Here is a 13,896-nt window from a genome sequence, read left to right as displayed (position 1 = left end):
CAAAATGCACTGGCTTCAGTGGGCGTCCAGGCCTTCGGTGAGCACACCTCCAGAACCTTGGGTGACGCAATGCACAAACTAACCTCACTTCCTCCCATAACCCTTGGCGTGCGCTCCTGCTGGGTTGGTCCTGCACGGAGGCCCCCCGCCCAGCATGCTGATCTTAGGAGGGCAGACCCCAGCTGCCTCCCGGCGGCCCAGCCCACTTGCTAGACGGTTCCCTGGTGTGGACGTGACCTCCCAGGAGGCGCCCGCTCCTTTCTGCCGCTGGTTTAACTACGTGAAGAGTCAGGGATACGAGCCCATCGCTGGCCGTGTCCTCACCACCCCTCCACGGGGACCACGGCGCGGGGCTGAGGTCAGTTCCCCAGACCGGGGCTCGGGACGCGGGGACGGTTCCCCTAAGACGAGCTAGCCGCGTCTGGTCCTCGGCGCAGACGGTCCCCGCCCTGCGAAGCTTCCTCTCTCCTTCGTCGCGCTGCTCACCTTTACTCTGGCTTTGTTCTGCACCCTCGTGCTCTCCCGGGGTCGGTTTGGCGTTTTGCTCTGTAACGGCAGCGTGTTCGAGCTACTCACACTCACCCTAAGTCCCGCGCCGGTGACCATGAGGTTAATTTCTACGTCACCGAGACACCAAGGTGTAAGGCACAGGCTTGAGACCAGCACATGTGTGGTGCATTCTGGGTGGCCTCTGCCAGGTAAGAGTCACAGCCGAGAGGCCCACGGCCCGGCTCAGGCTCCGTCCCTTCCCCACGGCCCCCCGCAAAGATGCAGAGGCTGTGAGCCGACCGACCGTGCGCCACGCGGGGCTCCGGGTGGGGAGCGGCGCATCCCAGATCCCACCCGGGGCTTTGCCACACGTCTGCCATCCCGCTTTCTCCTGGATTCATTTTACTCGTCGATGATTTTACCAAATGGGTGGGAGCGTCCAGAGAACAGAGGAGTGAAGTCCTGAATCCAGAGCTACGGCAGCAGATAGACTGTTAATAGTGTTCCACTCGTCCTTGGCCTAGTAATCAGTGGCCGTCTCCACGCTGGGCACGTGCGCTGCGTGTGGCGTCGTAGGTCTGTATCAGGCCTGGTCATCTAGAAAGGGTCGCACACATGCCGTCCCTCTGACCTCACAACAGCCGAGGGAGGTGGGTGTTCGCATCCCCGTCTATCTTTACAGAGAGGCACGTGCGCTGCCCAAGCCGACCCCGGCTCCTGGCCTCTGGTTGAGTGCCTCATCCCCACCGTACCCCGGGTCTCCCCCTGGTGTCAAGTGCGTCACTGCGATCATGGAGGCCGTCCGGTCTCGGGGATGGCCAGAGGAGCTGTCCGGGCGCACATGCTGGCCCAGCCATGCTTGGGCCACTTCCTCCGCCCTCCCCCCCTGAATCTTTGTCCCAACCAGTCGTGGGGACCTCACGTCCCGCGGGCATCCTGGCAGCTTCAGCTGGCAAAAGGTGTGGGTGGCCTCCGGAGCTGGGGCAGCGCACACGCAGCCGTGGGGTTCTGCTCACAGCTAGCGAGTGCTGCCTTCACCTGCTGTGTCCTCAGGTGGTGGAGAGCCCCGAGGCCGTGGACACGCCAGCCTGCCTGGTGTCCCCTGCACCCCCCATTCGGTCCCCGGGCCTCTTCTGGCTGCCTCTCAGATCCAAGATGGTGCCCGAGACCCATTTCCCGCCAAGCTGATGGCCCCGGTGAGACTGGCTCACAGGTGGCCGGGAGACTCTTCTCTACCGTAAAAGACAGTAGCTGGTTAAAGCCACTGTTTGTCTTTTCCCCAGGGATCCAAAGGGCCCTGAGTTTATCCCGTGCAGCGGGTGGTGGTATGAGGACAGTTGCATTTTTTGCACAAACGTCTTGAAAGACAAGTAGTTCAAGATCTTCTCCAATTTGACCTAAAGGAGGCTATTTCTGGCCTGATTTCGCTGAGTTGTGGAGCGCTCATTTTTAAAGCACCGGGAGAGCCTCTGTGGTGGAAAAATAAGTGCTGTCATCGAGCCGAACCGGTAAAAGCAGCCGAGCTGCCCCCGCCCCTTGGGGGAGGGTCTTCCGTCCGGCGTGATCCCCCTCGGGGTCAGATACCCTCCTGAGCCTTGGACCTCAGCTCACCCTCAGACCCCGCCTTCAGCTCTTCCAGACCCGGCCCCCCACGGCTTGCCGAGACCCTCTCAGAGTCACAGAGCTTTCATTCTTTGCCGCCGCCTGCCCGCTCGGGGTTGGGTTGACCCGGTCTCCGCCATCCCCCTCGGCCCCCGCCAGCAGCATGGTCACGGCACGCAGCTTACGCGCCGAGGATTTCCGTCCACGCGTCACCACCCCGGGCTTCGCAAGCTGCGCAGCCCTTTTAGGAGGAGTCTCTGGACACGGCTTCAGAACTTCCCGCCCTCAAGCGTCATCCCATCCCCAGGCTCCTCCGTGTTGATGGTCACGTGGTCCCCCTTCTGAGACCTTGGGATCTCTTCCTTTACTCTGTTTTTTATTTTTCTTTGGCGGTGGAGCCCTGGCTTTGAGAAATTCTCGTTGGAAGGTGATCTGCGAGTACTCTGCAGGAGGTGCTCAGGGGAAGGTGTCAGTCTTTCCTTTGAGCCTTGTGGTTGCACAGAGGCTGTGTGATGTGTTCACAGGACAGACGGACGGGCCTGGAGCTGGAAGGACAGGTCTCCAGCTAGCGGAGGAGAGAGAATTCACCGTGTCGCCGTCCTCTTCCTCTTAGGGACTTCTCTTCTCCTTTGATTTTTCTTCCCAGAAATTGCTTCTCGCTCATCTTTGCGTAGTCAGTGAATGCCAGGAATCAGTGAAGGAAGTAACCTCTCCCTGAGGAAGCACACGTGCCAGCTGCTGGGAGCACCCAGAATAGATGTGCTTGAAACCTTCCAGGCAGTGGGTGTTGATTAATCGGAGTCCCGAAGGATGTTCTGCTCACAGCCACGTCCCCCGAGGCTGTAACGCTTGCGTACGAGACTCCTGCCCTGAGTGTCCACAGCTTCTCCGTTCCCTGCTCTCAGATCTGGCTGGCTTGCCTGGTTCCCTTGTTTGGCCTCCACCTTTGCCCTCACACTGACCTTGGGACCCACTGAGCCTTGCTTCGCAGTTGGAATATTTCAGGTTCCTCAGCCACAGCCCTGTGGACCTCGGGGCCAACACCTCTTCGTGGGTTACCCCATTGCCAGATGTCTGCGGGGCGGGGGCAAAACCTTCCCTGGATGAGGACCACTGGTGTCTCCGAAGCAGGGCTCTTTCTTCTCTCATGTCATCTTCACGGCGGCGTCTGGACGCGGTGCTCTGTGGACGTTGGTTGCTGTTGGTTGGTTTCACTGACGTATCGAGTGCAGACCCTTGATTAATTCTTGGGGAGAAACGTCGTGCCCTTTCTTCCTTGAAGAGTGCTTCGACTGATTCACGGTGGCCTGTGCACGTAGAGGGGTGCAGGCCGCAGGCCCTGCTTCTGCTGACTTTTGCCCCAGAGGCACTTCGTGCTCCTTGGGAAGGCGGAGTGTGAAGGGAAGGCCCCACCGCCCCTCGTGCAGGTGGCAGGGCCCGAGGCATGGGCAGGACCAGCAGCATGGCCCCGGCAGAGTGACCGGAGGGGCCCCGACAAGCCCCCCACTCGTTCGCCCACGTACCACCCAGCAGTCACTGGTGTGAACTCGCCTCCAGTTAAAAGGCAGGTGGTCGCTTACGAAAATAAAAACCACCCCAGAGGGCTTCCCCCGTGGCGCAAGTGGTTGAGAATCCGCCTGCCAATACAGGGGACACGGGTTTGATCCCTGGTCCGGGAAGATTCCACATGCCGCGGAGCAGCTAAGCTGGTGTGCCACAACTCCTGAGCCTGTGCTCTAGAGCCCATGAGCCACAACTACTGAGCCCGTGTGCCGCAACTACTGAAGCCCGGGCGCCTAGAGCCCGTGCTCCACAATGAGAGAAGCCACTGCAATGAGAGGCCTGCGCACGGCAACAAAGATTAAACCCCGCTCGCCGCAACTAGAGAAAGCCCGCGCGCAGCAACGAAGACCCAGCACAGCCAAAAATAAATAAATAAATAAATAAAATAAAATAAAAAACAAAACAAAAAAAAACCACCCCAGAAAGGAAAAGCCTCAGTTAGGAAGGCCTTAACCTTGAATTTATGGCGTGCTTTCCACCAAGACATGTTATTTGATAAGAGGGCGGGGAAAGTATAAGAAGCTAGATTCTCTAGGAGAGCTTCTAGACGATGGGGAGGAGCTGTGACGGAGGAGGTGAGAAAGTGCGGCCCGAGACTCAGCTGCCCTCACAGAAGCAGCAGCAGCGGGTGTCGTGCGCTCCCGCACGTGCCGGGCTCTGTGTGAAACACTACGTTCAACCTTCGTGGCAGCCCAGGAGGGGCCCAGCTATTCTCCCCACCTTACAGATGAAGAGAAGGGGTGGACCCCGCTTCGCAGCCTACCTAGAGCCGTGCTCTGTTAAAGGTGCAGGACGCCTTAGGCCAGCTCAGTCAATTCACGCTGCCCCGTAGTACCGGCCGGGGATGGGGCAGGGGATGGGTCACCGTGTCTCCAGAACACCTCCCAGAACTCTGTCTCAGAGTCACCTGGGATCCTGGGACTCCAGCATGCCACAGCCTTCCGGTGGCTGGGAAAGCAAACAGGACACCCCTTCCTCTTATGCGGGGTCAGACTCCCAAAGCAGTGCTGCTTCAGCGGCTGGGATTCCAGACCGGCCCCCATCCCTCCTTCAGGGCAGCTCTGCCCGCAGCCCATCTTAACGAAGTGCCCTGGTGGACCCAGGGGGAGAGGAATGAGTGTCCAGGACGGAGACTGCCTTCTCGGGGCACCAGCACAAACCTGATCCAGACCGAAGCCACCAGCGATGCCTGCCACGGCGACCTGTCCGCCGGTTGACCAGGCGTACCTAGACCGCCGAGCCCAGGGAAGAACGGCCCAGCCTTGCCACTACGCTGACCCCTTCCTGGTTGAAGACTAATTTCGGGGCTGAGATTCTAGAACCTCCCAGTTGGAAGACAAGAATAACACAGCTTTTACTGTGTTAATACAAGCCTGTATTACAGACAGGCTTGCAAAGAACCAGACGTGGGACAGTATCCCAACCTCTCAGTTCAGGGGCCACTGCCCTCATTTCCACCCACATCCCAGCCGTTCAGCGTGGACGCGTGCCTGCTGGCCCCGCGCATGCGGCCTCGTGCTCGTGGCTCCGTGACGGGACGAGAAATAAGAGGCCGTGGCCTCGCTGGCGCCTTCCCGGCAACACGGCCCTCCCGCCTGGGGTGTCCCGAGGCTGCTGGGTGGTTTACAGCTGAGTGGCTCTCTGTGATTGTTCGCTCTGCCTCGCTTTCGAATCCCGTTGGCCTGCAAATCCTCCAGAACTCGTCCTGCCCAGCCAGCCCTGATGCCCTGGCCACGCTCCTCCCCGCAGAGGCCCAGAGAGCTGCCGCCTGGGGTCTAATAACCTACTGACCGCTCCTTCTTTTTCTTTTCTCTCCACAGTGCGGCAAAGGAGCAGAAAACTTCGACAAGTTCTTCACGCGAGGGCAGCCTGTCTTAACACCGCCTGATCAGCTGGTCATCGCTAACATCGACCAGTCTGATTTTGAAGGGTTCTCCTATGTCAACCCCCAGTTCGTGCACCCCATCCTACAGAGCACAGTATGAAACTCAGCACTGAGAACAGGCGCCTCCCCAGCCCCTGCCCCCTGCCCCCAGCCGTGGGAAATGATCCTCAGCCCTAAAGTTTGAAGGCCACCGCCTTGTTTCCAGGGGAGGCCTGAAAACTGTAGGGTTATTAGTCCAAACGTGATCAGCTGTTCAGGGTCTCTCGCAACCAAGAGCATCATCTTAGCGGCAGGTGGTGTCGTGTACAGCATCCAGTTTAATTGTGTAGAGGTCACATCTGGCGGTAGGTTAACCCTTCCTGGAAGGCAAACAGACTCTACCCACCCCCCTTTTTGTTTTTGGTACAATTTGACATGTTTTCCAGACCCTCTGTTGATTTTCACCATCCGGATCCCCCAACCAGACATGTTCAAAGGAACCCGCTCCAGTCCAGGGAGCCGGAAACATCTCCGCCCAAGACATCTTTGGAGTAAAAGAACGGGGAGCCCAGAGAGTGAGCAAGGTGGGACCCGGGGGAGGTGGGATTGGGGCTTCAGAGGACCCGCTGCTGGTGTTCTCTGCCTCGATGGAAACGGTCCCTAGGGCCCAAGAGGCCGGGAGGAATCTGGTCCCACCTGCAAGCTCACTGTTCCCAGAGGTTGACAGTCGTAACCCACTCACAGTTACGGTCCAGCAGTTACCAGTTTAGAAAAAGAGAGGAAGAAAACCTCAGATGAGTGTTGGGGGCATCTGTCGTCTTGTACCCTACTTGGCTGATAACTGTCTCGATACTTGCATTTCTTTTTAAGAGGCCAAATCTTCTAAGGACTCCGCTAAATGAGCATGTGAAGTCATTTCAGATCAAGGGTAGATCAGTGTGCGTGTGATGTTCATTTTAATCTCTGGGAGATTATTCTGGATCCAGGGTGCCATCAGCGATCATGCCACTACACACAAGTGTTGTTAGCCAACCCCCCTCACACCGATATTTCGCTGCCTACTTCCTAAGAAGCCGGAGCGTACACCTCCCACCCCTTTTGTACTTATTTATTTAATAGGCTGTGGTGTTTACGAGAGTACGATGTACAGTAAGTTAATCCAAGTGTTGACTGTAACTTCAGCCCCTAGAATCGATTCCCCTCCCGTCTCCAGCCCTCGACATCCTCTTGGGATGAACAGTAAGGTTTTGGTCCCCCGTTTCCGGTTCATGTTGAATGAAACACCTGAAGCTGTAGAACAGGGAACCTGGATGCGTATCAGCTCAAAGAGGTTTTATTGCTAGAAGGATTTTTAAATGTTTTGCAAAGGCATCATGCAATGAATTTTGCATGTTTAGAATAAACCTTAATAACAAGTGAATCTATGTTATTGATATAATCGTATCAAGTACACAGAGTATTATAATAATTTTATAAGACACAACTGTGCTGTGTCTGTGACGGCTCCGGTTTCTAGTCTGCTTTTCTGATTAAGTGTTAGCTTCCTTTTGTGCTGCTGTGCTTCCTCTTCCCCACGCCGACTCCGTGCGTGCCCTGCATTGGCACTGTGTCGGGCGTGCTGACTTTTTATTGCAGTGGATCTGATTTCGAAGGTGAATGGCCACTTTGCATGATCAGTTAGGCTTACATACACATATACGTAAAAATATTCGATGCTGCCTGCAAACAGAAGTTTCGTCGGGGCTGTGGGGTTACCGTCGAGGCGAGACTCCTCTTAGCCTCTGAGCCCTGTCGCCTTCGTCACGCGTCCTCCCGTGGCAGCAGGAGATGTTCAGCTCCCGCGCCCCCAGAACGTTCTTGCAGGTGTGGTGTCGTCACGGCCCGCGGGCTGCCCTTCGCTCAGTCGGTTCTTCCCTTCAGCCTTGTTGCTGCTGGAGACCCGGGGTAGCAGGGACAGGAAGACGCCCTTCCTGACGTGCGTGTGCGGATGCCCCGGAAGCGTGCTGTCCATCTCACCGTCCTCGGCACGCCCCGCCGTCCGCTGCCGCACGTGCGGACTTCGTGAGGCACAGCCAGGCCCTGGAGCCGTCAGCAGACGCTCTGGGGAGGCTGCAGATGCCCTCTCGGGTGTTGCTAGAAGCGGCCTTCCCTGTCTTGTGAGGAGCACTTCTGTGGGACGCAGCGTCACAGTGCGGGGTCCTCGGGAGCCGGTCAGAAAGAGCGGAAAGAACGTTTACGAGGGACGTGGTTGTCAGTCCTTACAGGGGGCTGCTCGGTGCCCCGTTCCCCAAAAGCGTGTCCCAGCGAAGCGTCTTCTCACTTTTACTCTCTGGCTGTTTGCCTGAATTTCAGCTGCCACACGACCGCTGAGGGGTCTTAGAGATGAGAGGCCTCGGCCATCCTGGGAAGCCTTGATTGGAGGAAGAGATGGGGTAGGGAACAGGTTAGACCAGAAAAGAGCAAATTCTTCTGCCACCTCTTACGGACCGTAGACTCAAGGGCTCCAGAGGGGCCCCGGCTGCAGAACTGTGGCCCCATGGGTCCGTGCACGTCCGGGGGCTGCATCTTCCCCAGGTGCACCTCGTTTAGTCTGATAGAAGAGGGACCCAAGTATAGAAAGAGCCTAAGAAGGAGAAGGGCCGGTCACCCTGCCCCGGAACGGAGCAACAGCAGGACGGCAGATCCCCAGCTACGCCCCAGGGGTGAGGAAAGTCCCAGCAAGGAGCCCGCGGGGTTGAACCACGTGTTCCCGAGCCCCTCGCTGCCTGCTCGCGCTAAGCCCCGGGCAGGTCACGCTGTCCTTCACACAGCCAACACGTTTCCAAATGATTCATCTCTAGGAAACATCCCAGCTGGTTTTTTATCCTTTCTGAGTGCGTGGCAAAGTTTTAAAGGAAATACCGTGTCTGGGGGGCCCTGTACTCTGCGTGAGGGACTGCAGGCTTGAGGACAAACTTTGGGGGAAAACAGTAGAAGCTCCAGTGCCAGTGAAGTGCTACCGTGATGGGGCGTGTTGGTGCGTCGCCGTGTCCCGAATGTAGATAGAAGCTAATGCTTTTCAAAAATCTGAGCAACCCAAGACAGTTCTGCTGAAAGCACACGTCATGTTGGTAACCGTCAGCAGAATGGATTGATAAAGGTCTGTGGCTTTATCCCCATTCGTGGAGGTCACGTAAAGTAAAGCCGCAGGGAAGGGGCCGCCGTTTCCAAGGGGCTGGGATAACAAGGAGGCCCTGAGGGGCCAAGTCACTGAGGGACCCGAGAAGGGTCAGCCCCGGGCGCAGCCTGTGTCGCTGGGGTCCATGGAGGTTCGGGCCCGCAGGGGAATCCAGCTCGAGCTGGGTCCCCCGCCAGACACTGTGACGCGAAAGGCCGTTCAGATTGGTCCCGTGACCTTCCCCTGGGAGGCGGCTGCTCCGAGGCTGCGGCCAGTGCGCTGGCGGCCCTCCTCTGGGCATCGCCGTCAGACCCACGAGGGGTTTGGGTTGAAGGAAGAATATGGGACGTGCTGCCCGCAGAGGTTAATGGGAGGTTCGCTCGAGGCTGGAATGATTCAGAAGGTCGATAGGAGACCCCGGGAACCGAGCGATGGCTCTCCATCACGTCTACTGCTATTTTGTTCACGTTCATGCAGAGCCTCTGCCTTGTCGTGTCTTCGGAGATGGTTAGGCTTTTTCCTATCCGGATTTTGGGAGAAAGCCAGAGGATTCACAGATCTCCGGAAACTTGGTCTGAGCCGGTCAGCTAGGAGAGCGTGAGGACCCTGATTAACGCGATTCAGCGAACGATTGTCGAGCCCCTCAGAGCCACGGTCCTTAGCCGTGGTCGGCAGGGAGTTTAGGGAAGAGTGGGTTTGAGTGCGGAAGGGCTGGCGGACGCTTGCAGCGGGAGGAAGCCGGCAGGGAGGGAGGGGCGCTGCGGTCCCCGAGGCTGAGCCGCGGGTGGTGTCCGGTGCGGCTGCTGGCCCTCCTCCGCCAGCATCTCCCAAGCGCCAGCAGCGTCCTCCCTGCCCCCTCGAAGAGGCTCCCGGTTCTCTGGGCGGGGCCGAAGCATCCAGCAGGTGGGTTCGCACCCACTTTTCCCCTGTCACTTCCTGTAGCTGGGGGTCCGGGGAGGGGGGAGCGGGGACAGAGCAAAAGCAACTAACACTGCAGGTCCCCCCCCACCTCCCCGATTCCACGTAGCAGGAGGGATTTGAGTGTTTTGCCGGCGTTTGTTTGCTCAGTGCTGAAGGGAGGACAAAGTGAGGGTCTTAGGTCTTTAAAAGCCTCAGGAAGGAAACACCATCTGACAGTCATTTTCTCACCTTGGTCTTGTGAAGTCGCCTATTGTACCATTTCCTGCTTCTTTAAGCCCAGCAGGGGCAGCACTAAAGAGTCACGATCGATCGTGAACCTGACGCTGGGCAGCGACCCAGAGATGAAGACTCTCAGGGTCGCGGGGACAGGGAAGGCCTGACAGTCACAGGAAGCAGAAGGCCTTCTCGCTGTTCGTGACCACACCCTAATTTGACAGGGAGCGTTGGGAAATGTTTTTAAAACCTTTTCCTTGAGTTGCTTGGGTTACATTTTATGAAATATACTGACTGTCAGTATTTCTGTCATTTCCCGTGTGGGCTGACGCAGCACATCTAGGGAATGCTGTATATTTCTGTTGTTAGAAAGGTTACCTGCGTTACACGTGGGTGAAGGCAGCCGTGTAGAAATGGTGTTGGCCACAATTCTGTTAATCCGATAGTGTCAGGGGCTCGTCAGGAGGGTTAAGGGCGGAATGACCAGGATCCCAGCGCCACTGATGTGTGTGATCGGCTGTCCGTTAATAACGGTGTAGGTCCAACTCAGTCATCAAACAGCCTCAAAGTGACCCACACTAAGGCCCACACGTTCCAAAGACTTTTTTGAAACCTTACGGAAGAAATTAATCTGTTAATTCCAACAGAACATCTGAATATACTGGGCTATTTGTACTTTTTTATAGAGAACTTTATTAACTCAATTCTTCCTTAGAAATGAGTTTTTAAAATAAAACTACTGACAGTTTCATAAGATTCCAATCACACGGAGCCTGTAGGAGGACTCACCTGGGGTCAGCTGGAGCACCCCTGTCCTGCAGTCCCACTGCAGGATTTTCCCATCCAGTGGGGTATGGAGTCCTCATCACAACGACTGGGAGTCCAGGTGGAACACGTCAGCAGAATGATGCCCTCCGTGTTTTTAATGAGACACTGGGGACAACTGTCTAACGTCTAGAAACTTTGGGACCGCAGGAAAAAGATGGCTTTAGTGTCCCCTTTCCAGATGCAGCTCTAGGACAGCTTTCCCATTTCCTTGCCCTGCGAGGCTCTGCGACCACCTTTTGGCATGGGGATGGGGGGGGCGCCTCCTCAGCTCTGTCTCCTGTCCCCACGGGCCCCCAGGTCTCGCATACATTGTGAAGGTTCAGTGATGCCCTGCGAGAACTTGGTCCCTGGGCGACTCAGAACTACCCTGACATCCCCAAGAAAGAAGCAGCAGATGTGCCCATTGGCATCATCTCTAGTGAGTAGACGGGACCCTACTTGTCAAGGCTACTTTATAAGAACCTTTTTTTCTAAAATAAGACAAAAGGTGGCTTTGCATTTTCTGATCAAACGGCTCTGTCTTTGCCCCTCTGCTTCCCTTTAGGAGTATTTATTCCTGTGATTGTTGGTAGATTCTCGGTGATACTCTTCCTGGAAAGCTGTGATTCTTTTCTTGAGGGGGTTAGTGGACCATTCAGAATCATCCGTGAAGGCTGTTTTCCTTCTGAGTCTAAAAATTCACCTCATGTCTCTTCTCTTAGGGTCTTTTCGAATGTCTTTTGTAGATGGTCAGAAACATTTGGAATCACTGCTTTGCTGCGTGAATTAGGGGGAAGGGTGGGCTGAAGGACAAGCCGTGTTTAAAGCATCCTTGGAAAGGATCCTATGTCAGACCCCAAATGTGTGTGGAGGAGGGACAGGAAGAGACGGAGGCTGCAGTGTTCCCTTCTGTCAGGCTCCTGCTGGCAAAACGTAGAGGCCATTCAGCTGTCAGATCACATTGGGTTTATCGCAGGTGAAATGGATGTACAAATTACTGCATTGCTCTAATTCACATAACCTCTAATCCTTGTTTGCATGATACGCTTTGTTAGATACATTAACTGTAGTTTGGAAGCAAGTGTGTATGAATAAAGATAATGATCATTCCTTCGTGTCCCCGGTCTCATTTGCATCCCTCTGTGGCATCACAGTGAGTTTTCATCGTGTTCACCTGGCGAGTGTAGCATTTCAGTCTGGGTGCACCCTGTGGACGCTACTGTCTTTTCACCTGTGTCGTGTGTGCCTCTCCATTTAGGGTCACTGTCTTTATTCCCTAAAATACTTCCTGCTTTGAATTGAAACCCAAACAGTTACGGGGATAAAAATAGTGGCAGGTCATTGAGTCTTTCATTTACGGAGGCCAGGGCTCGTGCCAGCTGGGGAACAGCGCAGACGGGAAGGTTGGCGTGGCCCCCACCTGCCAGGTCCCTGCACCCCGAAACTGCACAGGACACACAGCAGCTGGTGAGGATGTCGTCCCAAGACAGAGACCCACCCTGGAAGAAGGGCTCCAGAAGGAATTCAAATCTTGGGAATTTTTCTCCAGAAACAGACGTTTCCCACGCATCCTGTCGGCTGCCCTGTGCGCTCGGCTTCAGGACTCCCCGCGTTCAGCGTCAGCAGCCTTCACCCTGTACTTACTCACGGGTGAAAAACGGGGGGAAATTTTCACATGTGAAACAGGGAGCCTTCCAAAACACCCAGTGTCTTAAAACTCAATACTCCCGAGGAGATTAGCCTCAAAAAGAATTAAAGACCAAGAAAACAAAGCGAAACAAGCAAATCACTACTTCTGAAAGCCGCGGCGGTCTTGGCTCGTGCGCTCACCTCCTTCTGGGGGGCTGCTCCCCACTCTCGCTCTCGGGGTCATGCGATCCCGGCCTCTCCCGACCGGCTCTGCCCTGTGATCCCTTCCTCAGGGTCCTGCCCCAGCCTGCTCACTAGATGACCCAAGTGCCGGTGTCCACGGGGCTAACGTCCCGTCCGCGAGCTGCTGTATTCCCCCTGCATCTCCCGAAAGGTCAGGGTCTTCCCGCTGCCGGTTTAGATGAGGAACAGCAAGGAGCACGTCTAGGGCCCTGGGAGCGGCGAGTGGTCACTGGCTTCTGGGCTGGCCCAGGCTTCGCCCGGGGCTGGTTGCTCGCACAGGCACGCGCGGCTCGTGGCTGCTACTCCGCTGCCTTGGCAAAGAGGCCATGTGGAGGGCGGCTTAAAATGGCTTTTCAGCCTCTGCCCTCGCTCCCACCAGGTGCTGTTTTATTTTCCGTGCGTCAGGCCCAGCCCCGCGTTCCCTTTCCCTTTGGCTGCGATGCGGCATGGAGCGCGTGCATCCGGCACGGAGCAGGGCAGCGTCCTCGGAGCAGCTGGCCACAGGGAGGGCCTGGCTCAGCCCACCGCGATTCACCCCGCGGGGCAACCCCAAGGCCCAGCAAGATCAGGTGGGCAGGTCCTCCTGGCGCCACGGAGGCCTAGGGGGTGGCCTGAACACCAGGAGGTCAGGACTTGATGCATCATTAAGCTCGAGATCGCGGCTCCCAGCTGCCCGGGAAGCCTGTCCCCGGCCCCCCAGACACACACGCCTGGTACCTACGACCCAGGTGGGGCTCTGGCTGGGCTGGCAGCTCACGGCTGAGCCAACTCAGAGGGTCGCTCAGCTTCTCGTCCCCCCGTGGCTCCTTCCCGTCCCCCTCATGGCTCCTTCCCCCGTCCCCCTCGTGCCCCATCCTCGCATGGGCCTGGCGCCCGTGGCCACCTTCAATGGTGCATCCACGCCCGTGAGCTTCTCCCCTGCTTCGCCCTGTGTCTCCCACCCCAGGAGAGGCAGCCCAGGGGGCGGTTGAGAGCAAAGCTCTGCAGCCATCCTGCTGGCCTCCCCCCGGGGGTAGCTGCTCGATCGGGGCCGAGTTGTTTGTGTCTCCCGGGGCCTCAGTTTCCTCGCGTGCAAAAGGCGCTGCTTATGACGGTGCGGCCCCATCGGGCCGAGGGTCTGTGTGGAGCATCTCCCGCAATGGACGCCAGCTTTCACGACCCGGTGGGAGCCCCGGCGCGAGGCCCCCCAAGACCAAGCCGGGCCAGGGCTGCAGCGAGAGCACGGCTTCTTCTCTCCCTCAGCCCTTTTTGAGAAACGGGGCCGCGTGCCAGCGGACCGGGGAGTCCCCGGTGGGAAGGTCATCACTGAGCCAACCTCGGCCTCCAGGAGCAGGGCTGATGGGGGCGTGTGCCTGGATGTTCTGTAAACAGGACTTGGGTCCTCGCGAGAAGGGGCGGCCGAGCCGCG

The 13,896-nt window shown here is 57.1% G+C and overlaps 1 protein-coding gene across 4 annotated transcripts in view; it reads left to right on the top strand.

Moving 5' to 3' along the window:
• Positions 1 to 11,707, top strand: part of PRKCA (protein kinase C alpha) — a 363,871-nt gene extending 352,164 nt beyond the window's left edge. For all 4 annotated transcript variants that reach the window (XM_024760799.1, XM_024760801.1, XM_024760802.1 and 1 more), the window contains one exon: positions 5,475 to 11,707. In XM_024760799.1, coding sequence (XP_024616567.1) covers positions 5,475 to 5,639 — 165 coding nt within the window. In that variant the 3' untranslated portion in view covers positions 5,640 to 11,707. The remainder of the gene's footprint in view (positions 1 to 5,474) is intronic.
• The last annotated feature ends 2,189 nt before the right edge of the window (positions 11,708 to 13,896 follow it).

This window comes from Neophocaena asiaeorientalis, unplaced genomic scaffold (genome assembly GCF_003031525.2).
Source record: "Neophocaena asiaeorientalis asiaeorientalis breed wild unplaced genomic scaffold, Neophocaena_asiaeorientalis_V1.1 scaffold30, whole genome shotgun sequence".
NCBI classification, from domain to species: domain Eukaryota; kingdom Metazoa; phylum Chordata; class Mammalia; order Artiodactyla; family Phocoenidae; genus Neophocaena; species Neophocaena asiaeorientalis.
Note: the sequence above shows the minus strand (reverse complement) of the source record. Positions and strands in the feature narration are given on the sequence as shown.